General features: G+C 36.3%; 4 protein-coding genes across 8 annotated transcripts; 3 read left to right on the plus strand and 1 right to left on the minus strand.

The window, feature by feature from the left end:
* Positions 1-2,642: 2,642 nt before the first annotated feature.
* On the plus strand, positions 2,643-7,259 carry LOC122300925 (nuclear transcription factor Y subunit A-3-like). 2 transcript variants are annotated; one of them, XM_043111915.1, is made up of 6 exons: positions 2,643-2,937; positions 4,178-4,362; positions 4,802-4,914; positions 5,031-5,105; positions 6,431-6,601; positions 6,729-7,259. In XM_043111915.1, exons 1-6 carry the CDS (start codon positions 2,858-2,860, stop codon positions 7,002-7,004), a joined length of 900 nt encoding a protein of 299 aa, XP_042967849.1. In that variant the 5' UTR covers positions 2,643-2,857; the 3' UTR covers positions 7,005-7,259. The 2 variants fall into 2 exon arrangements, with proteins under 2 accessions (XP_042967849.1, XP_042967850.1); XM_043111916.1 differs by having other exon boundaries at positions 2,644-2,937; positions 4,047-4,362.
* Positions 7,260-9,139: 1,880 nt separating this feature from the next.
* Positions 9,140-13,167, plus strand: LOC122300927 (PHD finger protein ALFIN-LIKE 5-like). 3 transcript variants are annotated; one of them, XM_043111920.1, is made up of 5 exons: positions 9,140-9,369; positions 10,139-10,171; positions 10,477-10,705; positions 10,906-11,041; positions 12,764-13,167. In XM_043111920.1, the coding sequence occupies exons 1-5, from the start codon at positions 9,267-9,269 to the stop codon at positions 13,022-13,024; spliced, it is 762 nt and encodes a 253-aa protein (XP_042967854.1). In that variant the 5' UTR covers positions 9,140-9,266; the 3' UTR covers positions 13,025-13,167. The 3 variants fall into 3 exon arrangements, with proteins under 3 accessions (XP_042967854.1, XP_042967855.1, XP_042967856.1); XM_043111921.1 differs by having other exon boundaries at positions 9,143-9,369; positions 12,797-13,167; XM_043111922.1 differs by having other exon boundaries at positions 9,144-9,369; positions 12,806-13,167.
* Positions 13,168-13,296: 129 nt separating this feature from the next.
* LOC122300926 (solute carrier family 25 member 44) lies at positions 13,297-16,795 on the minus strand. Of its 2 annotated transcripts, none has more exons than XM_043111918.1 (2): positions 15,097-16,795; positions 13,297-13,551 (listed from the first exon to the last, which is right to left on the minus strand). In XM_043111918.1, exon 1 carries the CDS (start codon positions 16,220-16,222, stop codon positions 15,149-15,151), a length of 1,074 nt encoding a protein of 357 aa, XP_042967852.1. In that variant the 5' UTR covers positions 16,223-16,795; the 3' UTR covers positions 13,297-13,551; positions 15,097-15,148. The 2 variants fall into 2 exon arrangements, with proteins under 2 accessions (XP_042967852.1, XP_042967851.1); XM_043111917.1 differs by lacking the exon at positions 13,297-13,551 and adding an exon at positions 13,802-13,963.
* Positions 16,796-19,838: 3,043 nt separating this feature from the next.
* LOC122300930 (threonine synthase, chloroplastic-like) lies at positions 19,839-21,826 on the plus strand. The gene has a single exon (XM_043111927.1). It carries the CDS (start codon positions 19,881-19,883, stop codon positions 21,468-21,470), a length of 1,590 nt encoding a protein of 529 aa, XP_042967861.1. The 5' UTR covers positions 19,839-19,880; the 3' UTR covers positions 21,471-21,826.
* The last annotated feature ends 439 nt before the right edge of the window (positions 21,827-22,265 follow it).

The following is a 22,265-nucleotide window of genomic DNA, read 5'->3' on the forward strand; positions in this document are numbered from 1 at the left end:
TTAACAAAAAAAAAAAAAAAAAGAAGATGTCCTCTAATTCATGATTTTAGTCTGTGAACAATGGTTGTCTGTGGACATTTTTTTTTTTTTTTCCATCAAGTTTCTATGCAAAAAATTATTATTGTTTTATCTTGTGCCCACTGATGTTTTGGATTTGCTCCTTTCATCTTGTGTCTTTGCCACGTATATCTATTGGCGTGGAGTGCGTCAGATCTATTTTGACTCGATTCTAAGAGCACTAGCATTGATTTCTCTATATGCATATTTAAAATCACAATTTTTGAAGATTGATTTTACATATAAAAAAAAACTTTCACATTGAATTATGAATTTTTGAACCAAATAATAATAAAATATTATTTTTTTGTTAAAATTATTATTTTTATATATTTTACAATTAACATAATGTGCTCAAAAATACAAATTTCATATGTTTAGGTATTATCAATTTTATATATCAAAATGACCACTTTTATCAATAAATATTAATATATACTAAAAAAACACTTTATATCATCAACTTAATATAAATTTAATATATTAAAATCATCTTAATACAAATTTCAGAAAATTAATTTTAATAGGTAGGAGAGAAAACAATAGTAAAATAGTGTTTGAAGAGTGAATTGTGGTTCTTCAAATTTGAATAAATAATATTCATATTTCTTCAAAATTTTGAAGATACATAATTTAATATAGACTAATTTAGAGGGATATTATGTAAATACGAAAATGGATATGAAGATGCATAGACCATTGCCAATGTTTTAATTAGTTTATCTTTTGTTTTGTGAAATTTCTCCTGTTTTCCATCTATCTAAAGTTACACTTACTAAATGATGGATAGCCTAACATTATCAACATACATTAAGATAATTTTTTATTTATAAGCAAAAAAGAACTTTATTAATGAGAAAAATAGGCTTAGCCAAAGTGCATGGGAGATATCAATGAACAACACTTGCATGATTGTTTAAAAATACATGGAAGTCAGTGTCATGAATATACATGCCATTAAAATCTATCAGTGCTATTAGAGGCAAAAGGGATTTTACAAATTGATATGGTACTCTCATGTCAGTTGACGGATTCATTTTTTATTTTTATTTTTTAGTCTCCCTCCCATGCGCCTCACTCTTCCTCCCTCCCTTTACCTCATCGCAAACCAGCATCCCTATCTCCAACAAAATAACCAATGTCGTTTGTAGAAACTAGTTGATGTCGACACCAACGCTCTTGTTTCTCGTCGGTAGGTAAACATCGTTTTTCCTCACTGTTTCTCCCTTTTTGCTCCCTTTTTAATTTTTAATTTTTGTAATTTCTTCCATTTTCTCAACAAACCAAATAGAGGACAAATTATAAAATCATTATTTTTCTTCAATTTTCTTTCATTTTCTCAACAACTAGAGAGAGAGGGAGAGAGAGATATGGGGGTAGAGGGTCATTGATGACGTTGTTTGTGCAATCGGCAATATTGTTTGTGTTATTGGCGACTGGCGAACGATGATTTGTTTGGAGGATTCCAAAAAAGAAAATGACAAGTGGGACTAAATATGCAAAAGTAAAAGAATAAAATAATTTAAAATATATATATAATTGACACGTCAATTTGTGAGTTTTTTCGTATCTTAATACTTTTCAAAATTTATTATAATCAACCAGAAATTAAGAAATGAAAAATTGTGAAAATTTTCTTTTATTAGATAATGGTCGAGATAGATAATTAAACATCATATAATTAATCCTTTCTGCATTTTCATAAATTTATTTTAATATTTAATTCACATTTCACATTATGAAAACAAAAAATCATAATAGGACATGCTGATCAGTTGTTTGCCATAGCCTAATCTCATGGATCTTGTACTACAGAAATAACCCCCTAATTAGCTTTCAATTTCATAGTGAAGATTCGGAATCTATAAAATATTACTATAATTTGGAATCTCTTTTGATAATTGTTTAATTATCATCTTATACTAAAGAAACGCAACTTGAGGCAGTGCTGGAGCCTATACTTAGAGAAATATTTGCGTGCTGCCCCTTTCCTCTCTTTGAAGTGGAATGCAGAGGGAAGAGGTGGTGCAAGATTAGTAATCCCTTTGACTTCTTCCAATTTAAATAATGTTTTAGGACTGTAATGTTGTCTGACAAAGATAAGACTATGTTTGTCATATATTTAATTCAAGGCCATATAGTGAACAAATAGTTCTTCCTGATTTGAAGACGGCGTGAATATCAAGGTCAGCTCCTTCAAATTTCAATTGGACAGACATATCATTATATCAACATGAAAAAAGAAAAGAAAAAGAGAATTATCCTTTTAATCTGAGGGTACATATTGAGCCCTGGTCTGAAATTAATGCGAAAATTAAAGGGGCTGTTAAAGATATTTAAGAACACGACAAACAAAAGACTCGAATATTCAATGTTTTACATTTTCCATCACAATTATTGAGATTCTATGATTTTGATTGTGTCAAGTTGTCTGATTTTTTTACTATTTTAATTTATTGGAATTGGATGAAAATTGTTAATTATGTAATGTGTATTTTTATGTGCAAATACTAATACAGATTACAGGTGATATACGTTTAACCAAATAAAAACAAAGAAGAGTGGTTTAAACTTTAAAGTTAAATATAATTAAAAAGCAATGGAAAAAGTTTGATTGGATTTAGAATTAAATATGAAAGAGACGTAGAAGAGAAATTTTTAGTGGGAAGGCGGTGGTGGTGCCTTGTGGTGGTGAGATTTTTTGAGCGAGTGAATGCCAGAGTCCGTCGTTTTAGTGGAGATGTAGCCTTGGATTTGGTTCCATAGCCAACTTCCCAAACCACCCGAGAGAGAGGACGGTATGTCTGTGTGTTTTGTGGGGTTTGAAGGATCGAGAAAGACGTACTCAATTTCAAGCCCTGCACTTTGCAAATCCCCAAGGTCTCTCTCTCTCTCTCTCTCTCTCTCTCTCTCTCTCTCTCTGCGCTATGGTCTTGGCTTTTCTTTTTCTTTTTCTTTCTATTGGTTAGTTTATTTTTATCTTATATCAATTTTCTTTTCAGTTTGTCTGGCACACAATGGTAGTGAATCTTTGATATGCTTGCATGTGGAGGTTCGGAGTGGATTTTAGTTTTCTTGTTTGGGTTGAAATGATGGATTTCTTTTTTTGGGTAAAAGTTACACATGATGTTAGTTTATGGGTTAGTGTTGTTTTGGGGTGTGAAATTTCGTTGTCTCTCCTTTTGTTCTGAAGTTTTCAAATGTACTCTTGAGCGTTGAACATATCCCAGAGTTTCCAATATGAGGTGGAGGTTTTCAGATTATAAATGTGGACTGCTAATTTAAAGGAAGTTATTCAGATTTTATACGAATTGGTTGTTTTTCTTTGTTCACCTATCAGTTATGCAGAATCTGGGTTCATAAGATATTAGTTCGTGCAATAGATCATGTGGCCTTGTTTGGTTTTTTTTTATTGATTTCAATGTGAATGTTTAAAAAAAGTTGTAAGACTGACGGAAAGCAGGGCAGCTTGGAAGTGAAATATATGTTGATTCTGAATGTTTTATGAACGTGCGAATTGGTACTATAGTTTAAAAGTTCATGGCTCATTTTTTTTAGGCATTTGAGTTGGGTTCTTCTAGTTAGTTTAATTGCCAAAATGTTACGATGAGAACAGGCTGATCTAAGACATTATGTTTACTTCTTTGACGAAGTCAAGTTTCTTTCTCTAGTTTTTATATCCTATTTGAGTTTCAATTCCTTAGTTTGAATGTCCCAATTTTCAGTATATCCATAGGAAAATCTAATTTGTATGTATGTGTTCTAAAACACTTACGTAGACAGACACATGCACACATCCACACACAAAGGGTAGCAACTTTTGGGTGCTCTTGTCTTCAACTCAAGTAATGGTAACCTCGTTGTAACTTGTATTTAAACATGTGGCTTTCAGTGAGTAGAGAAGCTAAAAACAAGTTCAGGTTTTCCTCTTTTACGGCTTAAAAAAATCTAGTAAATTTCTAATCATCGTTCTTAAATGCTCTGAGCAGTAGTTCGAGCCAATGTAGAACTTGTGTAAGAAAGAATCTAGTATAAATGTTTCACATTCAGCATCCCTGTACTTTGTTGGTTGTCCATCATGGGGGAATTCTGCTGAATCATGTGTTGAGCAATCATCTAGATCCAGAAGTTTAAGCTTGAAGATGGGAGTTCCACCACAACACTGCCATAACACCAAGCAGTTGAATTTTCAATTCCAAGACCAGGATTCGTCCTCAAATGAATCAAATGGTGAATCTTATCCTGAAGTGGTTAGTATGCAGGAAAGCCATGCTTGTGGACGAGGAATAGTTTCACCGCAATCAGGTTTTCTTTTGTTTCTGTTTTTATTTTATTTTAAGTTATACATCTTTGTTCTTAGCAAGTACCCAATCTTTCTGGGCATGCTTTAATCCTTCAATATGTATCTTCTGTGTTCATGTGAGTTACCTTACCATTTTGACATTCTGAAACAAACAAGAAAGGGATATAGTTGAAGTGGATATATAAAAGAAACTTGCAGATCATGCAGTGTATTGCCAATTGTCATTAGATATAAAACATTCATACCACCACACTATTATTCTACCATTTTTTCCACTCCATCTGTCAAATGTTATAAAGGTGGTCTAAGTTGACTTGCCACCCTATATATTCCAAGACCTCCCTTGAAAGCATATATGGATTCACCCCCAAGAATAATGGGTTTACTGCACCTGTCTTACTAGGTGATGGTTGACTCTCAGTGGTTCTCATGCTTCCGCAGGATATATTGAAACTAAGGGGAAGCCTGTTGGAGGTATCATCAAATCTGCCTCACCAATTGGTGCTCAGGATTTTTTCTTCTTGCCTTCACAGAATGATTACAACCAATCAGTTGTAAGTTGATGCCCTCTGTTTAGATAGTTGTGAGGGGAGATGTACTTATCAAAAAAAAAAAAAAATGTTGTGAGGCTAGATGTGGATCTCTACATGTTCTATGTTTCCTGTTTCAGGCTCACATTCCATTCCCCCATGCTGATCCATATTTTGGTGCTTTATTGGCTGCTGCTTATGGTTCACAATCTATTGTAAGTACCTCAGTAAGTGTAACTCCCCCCCCCCCCCCCCCCCCCCCCCTTTTCTCCCTCCTCTCTCCATCTTTCACCCTCAATTTCCCATATATTTTGAATCAGTTTTTTTTTTTGGCTTTGGTATTTTCCAGTATTTATACATATATATTGGCTGTAAACACCACTTTGTGGTTAGCATGTAACATTAAAGTTATTAGGTTATGCTATATAAATCAATCCCAAGGGCCAACCTATTTACTTAAAAGCATAACAAATATGTAAGTAGTTGATGCTAGTTTGCTTCATCTCTGAGAATCCAAAACACAAGATATCCTGGTGGAATTTGCAGATGTTGTGTGGTGCAAAAAAATTCTGAATCATATACAGAAATTTACTTTTATTGCACACTTTAAAATATTCATGTTTTTTAAACTATATGATATTCTCCTTTTCCCATTCTTTTATTTTATCTTGGTTTATTTTTTGAGAGGAAGGGGGTCCTTATTATCTCTGCAGAAATTCTTACAGTGCAACAAACATATTGCGGGCCTTCTGCAGTCTTCCACATGATTGAATGTTTGTAAAGTGGGTCTATGAAGCATTTTTCCATTTTATATGCTTTCTTACCCTTTTTATTTTTTAATTTTCATATCGCCTTTGCTTTTATTATTTTCTACTTTCCTAGTTTTCCCCGTTTGGTTACACAGATGAGATGAGATGAGATAAGATGTTTTAAATAGTAATAAATAGAATATTACTATAATATAATTTTTAAATATTAATTTTGTATTGGGATTTGAAAAAGTTAGATTGTTTATTATATTTTTAATTGGAATTTGAAAAAGGTATAATGATGAGTTGAGATGAGATTTTTGGTTTTGGCTAACCAAACAAGGATCAAATTGAGTTGAGATGAAATTGCTTTTAGTAGGAAAGTTTCTCCTCTCCTGTCTATCAAATGCTATTTCTTAATGATGTCTGTACTTTGAAAGTTTGAAGGCATGGATGACATGTAACGAAGCAAGGATATTCAACATCATTAATTTTTCCAACAAGATGGGAAGAAATGGTGACATTTGCTGGATATTATATTTTTATTTTTAAGTAAAAAAGAATTGCTGGATGTTATATTATATATCTTCTGCGGTTTTAAACCTACTGTTCCTGATATGCGGTTGATGTCATGAGCTGTTTCAAGTTGTATTATACCACGTGGTATGACTGATTACAGACTGATTGCTTCGTCAATGACCTGTAAAATTGCATCATTTCTGGTCTGTTGTTGCATGAAGATGTGTTTAATTTGCACTTCCATGAGATATTTTTTGCTAAAATGCCCGCAGATACATCCTCCCCAAATCATAGGGATGACCCCCACTCGAGTGCCCCTACCTCTCGATCTTACAGAGGATGAACCCATTTATGTCAATTCAAAACAGTACCATGCAATTCTCAGACGGAGACAGTATCGAGCTAAGCTTGAAGGTCAGAACAAACTCATCAAAGATCGGAAGGTATGTGTGTTTTTCTTTTTCCCACTCCTTTAAATATTAGTTGCAGTGCATAAAACTTCGTATGGACATCTATCTAAAACTGACAAACAATTGTTCTCTATGTAATGCCATAATGAAACATACACAGCCGTATCTTCATGAATCTCGGCATCTTCATGCATTAAAGAGGGCTAGAGGATCTGGGGGACGTTTTCTCAACACAAAGAAACTCCAAGAAGATGCATCCAATGCCTCTTGCTCTGATGTGATAAGTGCCTCCAACGGTGACAACATGTTGCAGCCACCAGAATTTAGGCTCTACAGCTATCCTTCTCCTGTTGGAGGGACCAGGCGAGTTCATTCAGTTGATATGCGTGGTGGTGGTTGTAAGCAACACTTACACCTTCCTCCCATCCTCGAATGAGAGATGTGGCCGACCACGCACATCCAGCAGTCTGTGTTCCATTTTTGGAGGTGGCTGCTGGAAGGGAAGTCATCCTTGGCTCTTTTACTTTTTGCTGTTTTACTGCTTGTCACCTAAGCTTGTCAAAAAGCAAAACATAAATCGTTATTGGCTATGTACCATTTTCGCATCAGGGCTAATAAGCACCTTAAGACTAATGTTATCATGTTAAGTTGGTGATTGTTGATGGTAACATATTTACTCCTTTGAGCATGACATAACGTCTCATCTACTTCTTGGTGTTTGCTAGATGAGGTGATTATATTCTATTTGGTTGCCCATTACTTTAGGAGAAAAAATGAACTAAACTATGGAAGCCTACTCTTTCATTATAGTTGGGAATGTTAGTTGTACAGATTCACATCATTCCCTCACAAACAAGCTACTTGGAAATTCTAAATTGTTGTAACTCTTCCTGAACCTTCTTGCCTACCAGACCTGATCTAGTGCAACTGTGCTGCCTGTTTGTAAGACCAAAAGATATATAAATCAACTTGTGTGGAATTTAAGGTGGAGATACCACGGTTGGTTGTTTTATAGCATGTTACTTATATTGATCAACCTAGGATTGCTATTGGTATTTACTAGATTAGTAATATATTAATATAAAAATTGCAGGATAGAGGGATTGGAATCCCCAAGTTTGCCTGAGTAAATTTCCCAATTACATAAAAAGAAAAGGAAAAATCTAGTTGTAAGCATAATTGTGTCCTAATATGTGCACCGATCTAATATTATTGGTTAAAAAGTAGATTTTATTAAAAATAGTGTTAATTTAAATTTTAAATATGAAAGAATCAGTATTAATATGCATATTAATACGTAATTTTGCTTGTATATAGCAAAATTCAAAAGAAAAAGGAAATCTAGAAGTGGATCAACGACTTCAGTGCCGATGATCTCTAGGCCCAAGACTCGAGAAGAGTCACCAGTTCAGCCATTAACAAGTGGTGGTGTCACTGTTAACATATTACATGAAGGATGGTACTCATTCCACGTAGAGTCCCACGTCACATATTTTATATATTTTTAAATTATTTTTTATTATTTTTATTTTTTATTATATTTTATTATTGTTAAACTAATTGAGTTGTTTTACTTATCATTCATATATTACATACTTGTTATAAGAAAAAAAAAATTAAAATAGATGTAATGTGCAGTGTGTAGAGATGATAAGTAAAATTATTCTTACTTGTTTTCTACACACCACTTGTTTGAGACACATTATAATTATAAAAAAAAAAAAAAAAAAAAAACTTAAAACTTTGATACAATACCAATACATACATATATATATTATTGTGAGATTCATTACGATAGTGATGGGTGTATTAAAAAAGAAAGAAATAATATTTATAGTTCTAAAATGTGCAAATTTCGCATATTTCTTTTGAAAAGTTGTATTTATAAATCTAATGTGTCTCAAAATGAATATGCAAAACTTATATATTGTAAATATGTATTTAACATTACTTGCAAATAAAAGAGAAATATGTATTATGGAGTAATGTTACATGTTATACTCCAAAATCACTATATAAAATGTAGCAGTTTTTAATTTATTATTTTTAACGAAAAATTCACTCTCTAACAAGTTTGACGTGTTGGTCCCATAGCCTTCCACGTCACCAACGCAACATTCTACTGTTAACTTGACCGCACACGAAAATAGACATCCGCATTATGGGCCTTTTTGTTCGTTTGGGTCAAATCGGAGTCATTATCCAAATTCAAATTGTCAAATGCAAGTCAACCAGTGGGCTAGATTATCCAACCCAACAAATTTCGTGAAATGACAAAAGAAAACCCACTAAATAAAAGTAATTTAAAAAAAATATTTATAATTTTAATTGTATAAATATCGTACAGTTTTTTTAAAAAAATAAATTAATATAAAATTTACATAAAAAAATTAATTTTTTAATTTATAAATTATATATTTTTTAAAAATAATTACACAATATTTATATACTCTACAGTTATAAAACATTATTCAGTTTAAAATCCCTCAGTGTCGGCCTACCCCCTCCCTTAAAAAAAGAAAAAGAAAAAAAAGGCAGCTATCTTTCTGAAAATACGGTAAATACCGGTCATGTCCCACCTCCGCACGACACGCACGAAACTAATCATCATTCATTCATTTTGAGCTTCAATTAAAAAGGTTGACTTCGTTGGATTTTTGTTGTATTTTCGGGCTCACGTGTGATAGAGAGAGAGACAATGGAAGGAGGAGGAGGAGTTCTGAACTCCGCGGGAACAGTGGAGGAGGTCTTTTGGGATTTTAGGGGCCGCCGAACTGGCATACTCAAAGCCCTCACTACTGGTTCTCTCTCTCTCTCTCTCTCACTTGGTTTCGTCGGCTTTGCTTCCCGGCATAATTTAGAAAGAGAAAAAAAATCAAACCTTTTGGACTTTTAGCTTTATGTTATTTCGAGCGTTTATGATTCTCGTTTCGTTTTCTAAGAACAAGCGCCTCGTTTTTGTTTTTTCTATAAAAGTTTTTTTTTTTTTTTTATCAAACTGTCGTGTGGACTGTGGAGTAGTATTTTAGTTTGCTGTTTGCGAATTGCGAACAGGAAAAGAGTATTCTCCCTTTTTTTTTTCGCAAGACACGTTGAGTTCCTTTCATTATCCTCCATTTTCAGGCAACCATACAGTTCGTCATGTATATATGACTTAGAAGGTTATATATGTATGTATCACTTTCCACAATCAATTAGCCTGTATTATGCAAGTGGCCTTCGATCGGCTCAATGCCACTGATCCCCATATAACGGGGATGAGATCCTGAGGTCAAAGACTCGCCTAGAGAAAAACAGCCTATATCTAAGAATTTCGGGGAGAATTTAATTAAATTATGAATGCGAAGGCTTTAGAAAGGCAAGAAATTCCTTAATGATTCTTCTAGTCTAAGCTTTTAAGGTTTTGTCTCTTTTTCTTCACTCGCATTATATTTTCTGCAAACAAGTGAGGGAGTTGTCATTTATACTTGTTCTTTTCCTAAAATCAATAGAATAATTTATTCTTTGAGATAAGAATATTGGATTCTTTTTTTTTTTCAATATTTTTGTGCTTTCATTATGTTGTTGCAGATGCTGAAGAATTCTATCGGCAGTGTGATCCAGGTTAGGGTTACTTCATTCTTCATTTAGTTGGTACATATATATATATATATATATGCCTGGTCCTTTTTTAATGGTTATGTGAACTTGATATTGCTTTATTGAAAATGGTATGTGGCCTAAGAGTATGTGGTGGTCTGTGATTGGGGCTTCGGAAATTCAAATGGTTATTGGATTGGGAGGTGTTTGTATAACTATGTCTAATAAGTACCATTTGCTTCCAGTACGCTTGTTATTTCCTATTAGCATCTATTCGATCTATTGAGTTCCGGTTCAATTAGTCTATACGTATTATTTTGAGCTTGCAGAGAAGGAGAATCTATGCTTGTATGGCTTTCCTGGTGAGCAATGGGAAGTCAATTTACCTGCAGAGGAAGTGCCTCCTGAGCTCCCAGAGCCTGCACTGGGAATAAACTTTGCGAGAGATGGCATGCAAGAAAAGGACTGGTTATCTTTAGTTGCTGTCCATAGCGATGCATGGCTGCTTGGTGTTGCCTTCTATTTTGGTGCTAGATTTGGATTTGATAATGCTGACAGGTAACTTTTACATGATTGTCTAAGTTTCCTCTTCAGCTCGTTAACCCAGTGATGTCGTGAGTATTAAAACTGACTAGACCTAGCTGTATCCTCATCGTGGTGAAAGCATGGAATGAATCATTAGATGTCTAACCTAGATATGCAATTGGTGCTTTCTCAGCATCTTGTAATTAATTTTTAATTTATTACTTGTGGTGCAGGAAGCAGCTCTTTGACATGATAAATGAACTTCCAACAATCTTTGAAGTGGTGACCGATACTGCACAAAAACAAGTAAAGGAAAAGCCGTCTGTCTCAAATCGTGGTAGCAACAAATCCAAGTCGAACTCCAAACTAGTAAAAAGACTTCCTTGATACAATCCTTCTTTTATTTGGCTGAGGAATTACTACAGAGATGTGGCTTTGGTAGTGGCAAGCCTTAATGTGATGATGTTTATGTTTTTTGTCCCAACAGTTATAATCATTGGTAAAACATAATATCGAGGGGAATGTTTGGTCTAATGATTCATTAGTGAAATACTAAGTTGTAGACTTGTAGTGTGTCGGTTTAAAGTTGAAATTTCGGTCTAAATGAAATTGCAATTCGTTGTATCTGACCATAGAAAAATTCTATGTACACCTCCTATGTACTGAGGGACTCCCAGTTTTCTTTTTGTGATTATTCATTACAATAAAACATGAGTTGGGCTTGTTACCAACACATCACATCACATCAAGGGGATGTTTGGCCAAATAATTCAATAGTGAAATACTGTGTTGTAGGCTCATACGCCTTCTCTCTAGTTTTTAGAAAGAGAAGTTCTGACTTCTCTCTATGAAAAACAAATCTCTCCATTTAGTTTTGCCGGAGAGGAAGGTGTGAGTCTCCTCTCCATTTCGCTTTCCTTTTCCGTTCCCTTTCCGCTATCTATATGCGAATATGCTTATATGGTAGTATTTTTCCACCGGTTCGGATTTTATCAGATCTATAGCTTTTTGGCCATGAATAGTCGACATGCGCCCCACCATGACGTTCCCCCCCTGCCGATATACTGGAATGATGTGGAACTGTGCCCAAAATGTCGACCCGTGGCCATCACGTGCGGCTTGCTTTCGTGGGTGACCCTCAAGCGCCGCCGCGTTCCGCCAACTACATGCACCGTACCAGCAGACTCCCCACCCTCCAATCTTTCAGATCAGCATGACTTCTCCTCCATTCCACTAGCGCATGGTCCTCACGCGCCACTCTAGAGGCGCGGGTTGGCTATTCTGCCACTGTATATCTGTCCTTCCGATACCAATTTATTCGGATTATTACTTTTCCTAACCAGTGATCTTGTGAAAGAGACTAAGGACCTCACTAACAAAATATCTCAAGGCTTTCAACTACAGTGCTTCTGTTTGCACTGCTTCCAGCGGTGGCTTACCTTCAAAACATTTTTTAAGACGATACCCTTTTTTGCAGGGCCTAGGTAGATATCAAGAAATTGGTCTCTATAAAAGTTAACTAGATGAGAATAGATGGATAAAGAATTTCCATTCAAGATGGTTTCATTATATATAGCGTATAATATTTATATACAGAATCTCCATAACTTCCTCCTAGGCACTCTTGTTCCTTTGGCTGCCACTGTGTCATTAGAAGTAGGTTCAATTTTATCTCCAATAGTCTCAAAACCCTTTTTTTTTTTCTTTTTTCCACCTCGTTTGCATTGTGGTTTTTGCTTTGGGGTGTTTTGTTGGGGAACCTCACATTCTCTAACTTGTATCATCTTTTGCTTTAATGAAATTTGCTTGCTTGGGAAAAAAAATAAAAAAGAAATACTGTGTTGTAGTCTACAGGGACTCCCTGTTGTTAATGTTGTATTGAACGAGAATACGTGGGCCGTTATGCATGTCTCTTGTTCTGAATTGCACCTTTGGGGTGCTACTTCTAACCTTTCTGCATTTCTGGATTGTTCTTTTACATTTACCTGATAGTCATGCTTCAGCTTGGAAGAATATGCCAAAAACTAGCATCCTCATTTCTCAATTAGATCATTTGTGTTTGTTCTTAAATTTGTTTGGCTGGCAAAGCAGCGGACATCAGAATCTCAGGAAAATTATCTTAAGGCCTCGCAGGCAAAGGACGAACATCAATTCATTGATGAGGATGAAGAGCATGGATTGACCTTGTGTGGATCATGTGCGGAGAGTTATGCATCAGATGCATTTTGGATTTGCTGCGACATCTGCGTGAAGTGGTTCCATGGCAAGTGTGTAAAGGTTACCCCAGCTAGGGCCGAGCATATTAAGCAGTACAAGTGTCCATCATGCAGCAACAAGAACCCTCGCCCTTGACCTCTCTCTCTCTCATCTCTTGGTGGACCCTGCTAACTGCTTGGTCGGGCTCAATCTGTCTCTCTGTTTAGTTTTAGTTTTAAAAATTAGTGCAACTTGCGAATGCGTCTCAATTTTCTACATCTTGTTATTCAGTTGTAGTTTGAACGTCCCCCCCCCCCCCCCCCCCCCCCCCCCCCCCGCGGCGCGTTTATCTTGACACGCCTTGTTATCTTTCTAATATAAGAAATCTAACGGTTACACGTACGTAACATTTGATGCATTCACAGCAGTGATGAATCTCCATGTTAAGTTTTCTCATTTGCATACATTGTAATTTGTCTGCAATGGTAAACTTTCATGGCATGAAAAAGGAAAGCAATATATTATTATATTGTGTGCCACGAGAGTGTACTTTTGACAAGCATAAAGGGGAGAGACGTATTCTACTGACTTCATCTAGTAGGCACTAGGGGATGCCTTTTTTTTCTTCTTTTTTCCCACGAAAACGCTTTGAGAAAATGGTTCAGGTGCTTTGTCTCTCTTACCTGGAGGAGTAAACGTTTTTAACTTTTGAATTAGTTGGAAAAGCAGGTAAAAGATAGGAAACAATCAAACAACTTGACCCAGAAGATCTCGAAGATAAAGATGTTGTATTCCTGTCTTGTTTCCAGGAAGGACCAAGTGGATGAAGTTGATGTTTCACCAAAGGCTCCAACCATGTTGTGGGTTCTTACTAGTTTGTTTTTTAGCAAAATTATGTAAATCTAAGAATTAAAAAAGAAGATGAGACCTTCCTCACAGAAAAAAGTTTCATTGTATATCCACTAAATTGTATTGTTATTACAAGCTTATTTTATTTTCCACTAAACTGTGTCATTAAATACACTAGCAACAGCAGGTGCATATCTTCTGTAGCGATACATACATATACACAGACGTGTAGAGAACAATTTGGTCCTGTGGGTCAACGATTCAGTAATTAGGATAAGAAAAAAACCAATAAATATGAGTTTATGAATGGGAAAACTCAGGTCCCTTCCACATTGATATGACATGAAACTAGAGACTCAGTGACCTTTTGCCGTCAGATTAGCAATCCCCACTGTATGGAGAAAGATATGTGATACTTGTACCAAAATATATTATACGTAACATAAACAAGAAGTGGTTAATGGGTCCATAACGTGATGGCAGTAGATAAGCCAAAGGTCGATTAGGGAAACATTGCATCAAACAAGTTTTTTTTTTTTTTAAATAAATCACTCACTCTCAAGGATTCTCCTGTAAGAGATGGTTGTATGGAAATAATACATTATGAAACATCAATTCCTAATATTTTTTTTTATCTAAAAATTGATATGGTAGGGTCACATGGTAATTTAAGTCCTATAGATTCTCCCAAGTCCTACATCCTTACAAGGAGCAGGTATTCCCCACCAATTAATTAAAGTTATCCGCAATAAACCACAACAGAAAAGAAATACCCCTTTATCGATATCACCACGAAGGGAAAAAGATTGATGGGATTGGTAACCCTAATGAGTGGTAAACCGTAAGATTCCCATCCAATAAGCATATAATGCTTGCAGAAGGGATTTGAGTAATGCTATACACCATATTCTCATCCTATTTTCATTCTATTAAGTAAGATGTGGCTTATTTATCACCATTAGATAAAAAAGAAACATGCAATAAATGGTATTTCAATGGTCATAAATGTGTCACATCATACTTAATATGATGAAAATAAGATGGTAGTATGATATATAGAATTTTCCATGAAAATAAAATATAAACCACAATTTTGGAACACCAGAAACACAAAATTATGGTCTTGAGTTTTGCAATATATACAAACCAGATGTTCTGGATAACATCATATTGAGATAACACAGACAAGGTGTAGTGGAAGCGAAAAATTATTTCATATATATATATATAATATATATGTTAGTCCTGCCATGATTTTACACTGACTTATCAGTCAGGCAGACTAACACAAGGGAAGGAAAACAGGCAAAAGAGGGATCGAAACTCAGAAACAAATTGAGAGAAAATAAAGAAGATTTAGACAGATCAAAGAAAATTACCCCTTCTATTTCTCCTTCTCTTTTATCTAATTCATTGTCCCTCTATAGTTAATCATGTCAAGGCCTCTTGACTCTTTGTCGACATCCGTTTCAGAAGCTCATAGGTAGTGATCATTGTTGTTGCAGACATTGACATTGAAGCCCACCGAGGCCCCAATCCTCTGTAACAAGCCGTCCAACCGCCTTCCTTGACCAAATTCCTGATTGTCTGTCCAACAGTTGGTCCTCGACGTCCGTTCTCTTCCCCATCCAAAACTTGCAGCCTGGTTTTAATTGTATCGAGTGGCATTGTGATTAAAGCTGACATGCCACCCGCCATGGCTGCACTGACTCCCTGAACCGCCATTACTGTTTTTGAATCTGGCCTAAACGCTCTCAGCCTATTTTCATTGCTGCCACCCTCATCTTTCTTGCAATAGTACCACCCAATTCCACCCCAAACCATCCTTTGTGCCACAGAGTAAGACGCCCACCACACTGCATTTGATGGTGCATACGTCAAAATTGATATCCCGAACCCCCGATACAATCCCTTCGGCCCATCCGTATTCAAAATCTTCCTAAATGCATCGATCCCATTAAGATATTTACACGCCGATGCTTTAGCAACACCTGAATTCATGTTACCACCACCATGGCCGAAACTAACGGCACCTTGAACCATCAGCCTTTGGCTCACCACATCAATTGGGGTCCATACAAGTTGCGCAGCCATTGCCGCGCTCAAACCAGCGGCAGCATTTGCGATTGTTGCGGCCATTGGCTCCGACAACCCTAAACCAATAGTGGCTGTTCCCACGTTACTCTTCGTAACCTCTAGCGCCCCCATATAAAGAGCCCGGGCAGGGATCGTGCCCGTGAGAGAAGTCCCAAACCCTCTATACAATGCCCGAAACCCTTCATTCCTCACCATCCAAAAAGCGGTCTTGATGCCAGGAACTTGGGATTGAGCTACTTGTTGCCTAGTTTTCAACACCACAACCGGATAAAGTATGCCCGATACGCCCGAAAAGAGCGCGGCACCGAGGAAGAAAAACTTCGACTTGTCAAGCATTTCCCAGTCGATATCAGCCGGGATGTGAATCTCTTGCCCCGACGATTCTTCTTCGGCCGCGCTCAAATTCATCTTCGCCACTTTAAAATTCTCCCCAGAAAACTCCACGAATCTTGTCAATTCAGCTTCAATTATATTCTAACCGTACGAGCTGTACAAACTAATACAATGAAAAATATCCCAACCTAACTGCAAGGACTGTACAAGTGCAAAACCATGAGATGATACAAATTTGATAAGATCTGGGGGTCGAGAGGGATTCAAAGTAGCGATTTAGGTGTTCTTTTTCCTCTTGTGGAACCAGGTCTTCGATCGGACGTGAAAACAAACGAATTGAGCTAACATTTCTGGGTAAAGGAGCTAAATTTATCACTTACCGGAGAGTCGAGCATCGGTTGCCGGAGTATCTCCCCGGAAAGTTCGGATCTCACCGGAGAAAAGCTAGGGTTATGATTTAGATCAAAGACGCATATGTAGACAGTGGGTGTATATATATATATATATATATAAACACACAAAAGGGGATATTATAGATGCAATTCGTGAGAGAAACCTTGGCGTCCGTACAGTTTGTGAGAGAGAGACACCGAGGAGTGGGCGACCGGGAAAAGAGGTTTTTAATTTTTTTTAGGTAAAAATGGAGTGAGGGCGCAGGCATGGGAGGAGTCCGAAATTCTAATTTATGGGTTGTAGGGAGTGGGCCTGGCTGAAGCGGACACGTGTCGGTGATGGATTAGGAGGTGGATTCCTCCCTCCATTATTCTGCTTGTTATTAAGCCGCCGCCGGTGAATAACGTGTCAATCTTATCCGTGACGTGGGACGCACCACCATATTAGATTCGGGGTGGCCGTGTCAGACCATTAAAAAAAAAAAAAAAATTATTTCGAATCTGATTTTCTGCAATGCAATAGAGTAAATTCATTTACCGTAACTTTGGGTTGAAATGCTTAATATTTAAAGGTGAGACCGAAATAATCTTCATTTGGGCACAATTGTTATCTACAAATGACGATTAAGCGCTATTGCAAACAACATCTACTTGTAGGAATTTGTCAACATAAATGGATTTGGATTATTTAGTAGATTTTGAAAGGATTGCCCATGTGAATTCATATGTGACTCAGCCCATGTGGGTGTGGCCGTGGTGGGCGGCATGGCCGGTTGCCTGCCGCCCACTAGGAACATATAGTAAAACTAATTTAAATCATTTAATTTTTTACAATAATACATTTATAACCAATAATTGAATCTCAACCAGGAAAATAAAATAAATAAAACCTTTAGAAAAAACGATAGAGAAAAACTTTTATTAGAAAGGCAACAAAAAAAAAAAAAAAAAAACTAATTATATCACCCCCAAGCAACGCTTGATTGCAGTCCAAAATTTATTTGAGTTGTGCGATTGGAGTATTTTTTTTATAAATAATTTCAATGATAATAACTTAGGATTTCAGGTTGTAAACAAATAATCAGGAAATAATAAATAATAAATATGTTGTATAATTTATATCTACATAAATAATGGCAACATTGACAAGTTATGATCCTCTAGTACGAGCTTTTTGTAACATGTTAAATCACTTTTTGCCATACGAACTTGACTTCGGTCAAATTGAAGTTGAATATGTTGGGGTTGGACACAAAATGTGGGTCCCTTGCTGGATTTGGCCCATGTTCAAAGGATTCAGTTCCATCACCAAACAAGCCCAACTCAAATCCTCCCTATACTAATATTATCCTCAATCACGTGTTTTTCTTTTCTCTCCATTTTTTTCAAGGTTAGTCTATTTTTTATGATAAAGATAATTACTTTTTTAAAAATAATTTCAAAAATGTGTTACGTATAGGGTTGACAATTTTTTATACAACATGCGAGATATGTGAGATTAAAAGGTTATTTTTTAATACATTATACTTAAAATCAGATCAAATTAACTCAATTTGATGCGTATAAATTATGTGATATATAAATTGATTACATGTCAACTTATTTAACTAGCTATCAATCCATGTAACCTATATAATTTCAAGTTACACTTGTTCCTTAACGAATTAAATCTAATTATTATGATAATGACGTTTGTTATATTATATGTTGGAATATGATTTTAAAATTCTCATTTTTATGTAGTTGTTCATCTATATTGGTTTTATTGGACTTTAGTCTTCTTTTAATTGGAAAATCGTGTTGGATGTATGTTGAGAAGTTGAGTTATAGTTATTAATTATCTTTATGATTATCTATTTTCAAAGTGACCTTGTTATCAATCTTACTGAGAAGGCAAAAGGGGTCTATGTATTTTGAGAATTTAATGGTGCCACACCCAAAAATATGCTTTCATAAACATTCAATAGACGTCATTCTGGATGAAATACATATACACATATTATTGAATTTAGCTATAATAGAGCGAGATTATGATTTTTATAATAATAATGCTAGATACATATTAAAATCATACAAATTATTTATTTTAAAATAATTTATAAAATAAAACTCCTCACTCATTATTTCTTAAAAAAAAAAAAAACTCCAAAATTGTAATTCTCTTCGTGCATATATTATGTGGTTTGAATCATCAAATGCACTTATTAAGACCTATTTAGATGTTGAGCTGAGTTAAGATAAATTCGATTTTTTATGAATAATATTAAGTTAAGATAGTGGAATGGGTTTCATGGGACTCACCTAAGAGTATTCTCAATGGATTAACCAAATGCTAAATCCATCCCCTATTTATCAATTAGATCCCAAAATACCATCATAATGGATTTGATGAAATCCAAACATTTTTCATCCAAATATTTAGATTTTAGTTACAGTAAATGCCAAAACTATTTCCAAATTTACTTGCTACTGTAACTTCATTAAATGTTTATTTTATCCATTATTTATTTTCATCATTTCCTTCATCATTCCACTCAACTCCAACCAATGTTTGCATGAAAAATCTACCGTATACAATTCAAATAAAATAAATTAATATATGATTAAAAATATTAAATATTTTTTAATTATTAATTATTTTATTACTGTATAATGAATAAATAGATAATTTAATATGAAAATTTGATATGAATAATTAAATTAAAATTTATCTTATATTATTTTATTATTATGTAATAAAAAATAGCTACTCCAATGTGGGATTTATGTTAATGGAATAGCGAAAAGTTAAAACTTATCTCACATTAATCAAAAGTATTATTTAACTTTGATTATTCCATTGAGAATGTTTTAAGATGAATTTATACGTATTTAAAAATTAAAATGTATTTATGAGAAGTTAATAAATATTACGAGTCTCGTGTGTAAAGATATATTAAATTAAAAAGGATTATAAAGAAGTTTTGAATCTTGAGTTAAGAAATATTTAATGATTTGAAATTTAGATATTTAAATATTAGACTAAGGCTGCGTCTGAATATTAAGATAATTTTGGATATTTTTCAAGTAGTAAAAAAAATAAAAAAATAAATAATAATATAAAATAATAAATAATAAAATATGCTCAAAATACTTCACTAAACTGGCACAGTTAAACTGACTGGACTAATCTAAGTCCAAGTTCATACGGGGCCTAAGATTCAATGTACGCAGCCAACATCGTACTGTTAATAAAACCCAAAGCCTCCAAACAACGACGGCTCACCACGTCTCCTCAAACCCTCTTTATAAACCGTTCGCCTCGCTCACTCGGAAAGTATCGAAGAGCCGCCCCCACTCCAATGGCCCCCTTCTCCATCTCTCTCTCTCAATCCTCTCATATCTCCCTCAAACCCAAAACCTCTCCTCCCAAATCCCACTTCGTCAAATCCCATTTCGTTCAAATCAAAGCGTCCGCTCCCTCTACCCCCTCTCCATCAACCCCGCCGAAGCCAGTAGTCTCCAAACCCCGCCGCCCCGCCGACGAAAACATCCGCGATGAAGCCCGCCGGAATAACCCCACCCACTCCCACCGCTTCTCCGCCAAGTACGTCCCATTCAACGCAGACTCTTCCCACTCCACCGAGTCCTACTCCCTCGATGAGATCGTCTACCGCTCCCGATCCGGCGGCCTCCTCGACGTCCAGCACGACATGGACGCACTGAAAAACTACGACGGAATATACTGGCGTGAACTCTTCGACTCCCGAGTTGGCAAGACTACCTGGCCCTACGGCTCCGGCGTCTGGTCCAAGAAGGAGTGGGTCCTCCCCGAGATCGACAGCGACGACATCATCAGCGCATTCGAGGGCAACTCCAACTTATTCTGGGCCGAGCGTTTCGGGAAACAGTTTCTGGGAATGAACGATCTCTGGGTAAAACACTGCGGGATCAGCCACACTGGGAGTTTCAAGGATCTGGGCATGACCGTGCTGGTTAGCCAAGTCAATCGTCTCCGCAAAATGAAACGCCCGGTCGTCGGCGTCGGATGTGCCTCTACCGGAGACACCTCCGCCGCTCTCTCAGCATATTGCGCCGCTGCTGGAATCCCGTCCATTGTCTTCTTGCCCGCTAATCGAATCTCAATCGCTCAGCTGGTTCAACCAATTGCAAACGGTGCATTCGTCTTGAGCCTCGACACAGATTTCGACGGCTGTATGCAGTTAATTCGGGAGGTAACTGCCGAATTGCCGATTTATTTAGCGAATTCGTTGAATAGTTTGCGATTAGAGGGTCAAAAAACCGCTGCGATTGAGATCTTGCAACAGTTTGATTGGAACGTACCCGATTGGGTTATAGTTCCGGGCGGAAATCTCGGAAATATATATGCATTTTACAAAGGGTTCCATATGTGTAAGGAGTTAGGGCTGGTTGATAGGATTCCCAGACTTGTTTGTGCTCAGGCGGCGAATGCGAACCCTCTTTACTTGCATTACCAATCGGGGTGGAAAGACTTCAAGCCCGTAAAGGCGAACTCCACGTTTGCGTCCGCCATTCAAATCGGGGATCCAGTTTCGATTGATAGAGCGGTATATGCACTCAGGAATTCTAATGGGATCGTCGAGGAGGCGACAGAGGAGGAACTGATGGACGCAATGGCGCAGGCGGATTCGACCGGGATGTTTATCTGTCCTCATACTGGGGTGGCGTTGACGGCCTTGATTAAGCTAAGGAATAGTGGGGCGATAGGGCCGACAGATCGGACGGTGGTGGTTAGCACGGCACACGGGTTGAAGTTCACGCAGTCGAAGATCGATTACCACTCCATGAATATCAAGGATATGACTTGCCGGCTGGCAAATCCACCAGTCCAGGTTAAGGCGGATTTTGGGTCGGTTATGGATGTTTTGAAGAAGAATTTGCTGAGCAACTGCAAGGCACCCAATCACTAGGCCTGATTGTGAGCATTGTAAGTTTTGCTCATGTCATTTTACCTGTGATCTTCTTCGTGGATGCTTCGCTGTAGGACAAGAAAATGCTTAGAACACAGAATATGTTGTTTGCTGGACAAGCATTTCATAGTCAATTTTGGATAACTCCGAACTGCCGTTTTAATTATACGACGACATTTCTGTTGGTGAGCTTTTTTATCTTCTTCGAGTGTTTAGTTGCCTTTCTATATGTCAGAGCATACTCTGCATTGTTTTGTAGTGTGCTTTTGCTGTTGACTTCATTGCTCTGCAGGACAAATGATTTCCCACTATTTCAGCATTTATGTACTTCAATGAGCATTTCTAGTTGTTTTCTAGCTTTTGTTTAACTGGTTGGGATCTAGGATTTTTACGTTCCTTGGGTGAAATATGTCTATTTTGGGCTTTATCGAAGCAAATTTCTACAACTAGCAGTTTTTACAAATCGCATTAAAATGTCTACCCACAAGTGGTGGGAGAAGTACTTTAATCTTGATCACAATCCCGTTATGATCTTCTTCCCTGTTGTCAATGCAACGATCAAAGAATTATCTAGCAGGCCAAAAAAAAAGGAAAAAAATGGCTGCGGTTTGGCACAAAAGTTATTAGCTTTGCTGAGTTCTATTGATTATCAGTCGGCGCATGCTTTTCAAGGGATGTACCTATGGTTGTTTAAGATGTTAACATCCTGCCAAAAGAGATGAAACTGAGAGAAGTGTCATACGATTTCTTCGGCTTATTCTTATTCATGAGTGTTGAAAGACAAGCTTCAAGCTG

The sequence above is a fragment of the Carya illinoinensis genome, chromosome 2, assembly GCF_018687715.1.
Source record: "Carya illinoinensis cultivar Pawnee chromosome 2, C.illinoinensisPawnee_v1, whole genome shotgun sequence".
Classification (NCBI taxonomy): Eukaryota; Viridiplantae; Streptophyta; class Magnoliopsida; order Fagales; family Juglandaceae; genus Carya; species Carya illinoinensis.

What these genes read in the sequence shown, in the direction of transcription:
- LOC122300925 (XM_043111915.1), top strand. Translation starts at nt 2,858, where the DNA reads ATGTCTGTGTGTTTTGTGGGGTTTGAAGGATCGAGAAAGACGTACTCA. An exon ending in AATAGTTTCACCGCAATCAG is followed by an intron (nt 4,363 to 4,801) that starts GTTTTCTTTTGT and finishes ATGCTTCCGCAG; the next exon opens with GATATATTGAAACTAAGGGG. An exon ending in CTTATGGTTCACAATCTATT is followed by an intron (nt 5,106 to 6,430) that starts GTAAGTACCTCA and finishes AAATGCCCGCAG; the next exon opens with ATACATCCTCCCCAAATCAT.
- LOC122300927 (XM_043111920.1), top strand. Translation starts at nt 9,267, where the DNA reads ATGGAAGGAGGAGGAGGAGTTCTGAACTCCGCGGGAACAGTGGAGGAG. An exon ending in ACTCAAAGCCCTCACTACTG is followed by an intron (nt 9,370 to 10,138) that starts GTTCTCTCTCTC and finishes ATGTTGTTGCAG; the next exon opens with ATGCTGAAGAATTCTATCGG. An exon ending in CCAAGTCGAACTCCAAACTA is followed by an intron (nt 11,042 to 12,763) that starts GTAAAAAGACTT and finishes CTGGCAAAGCAG; the next exon opens with CGGACATCAGAATCTCAGGA.
- LOC122300926 (XM_043111918.1), bottom strand. Translation starts at nt 16,222, where the DNA reads ATGAATTTGAGCGCGGCCGAAGAAGAATCGTCGGGGCAAGAGATTCAC.
- LOC122300930 (XM_043111927.1), top strand. Translation starts at nt 19,881, where the DNA reads ATGGCCCCCTTCTCCATCTCTCTCTCTCAATCCTCTCATATCTCCCTC.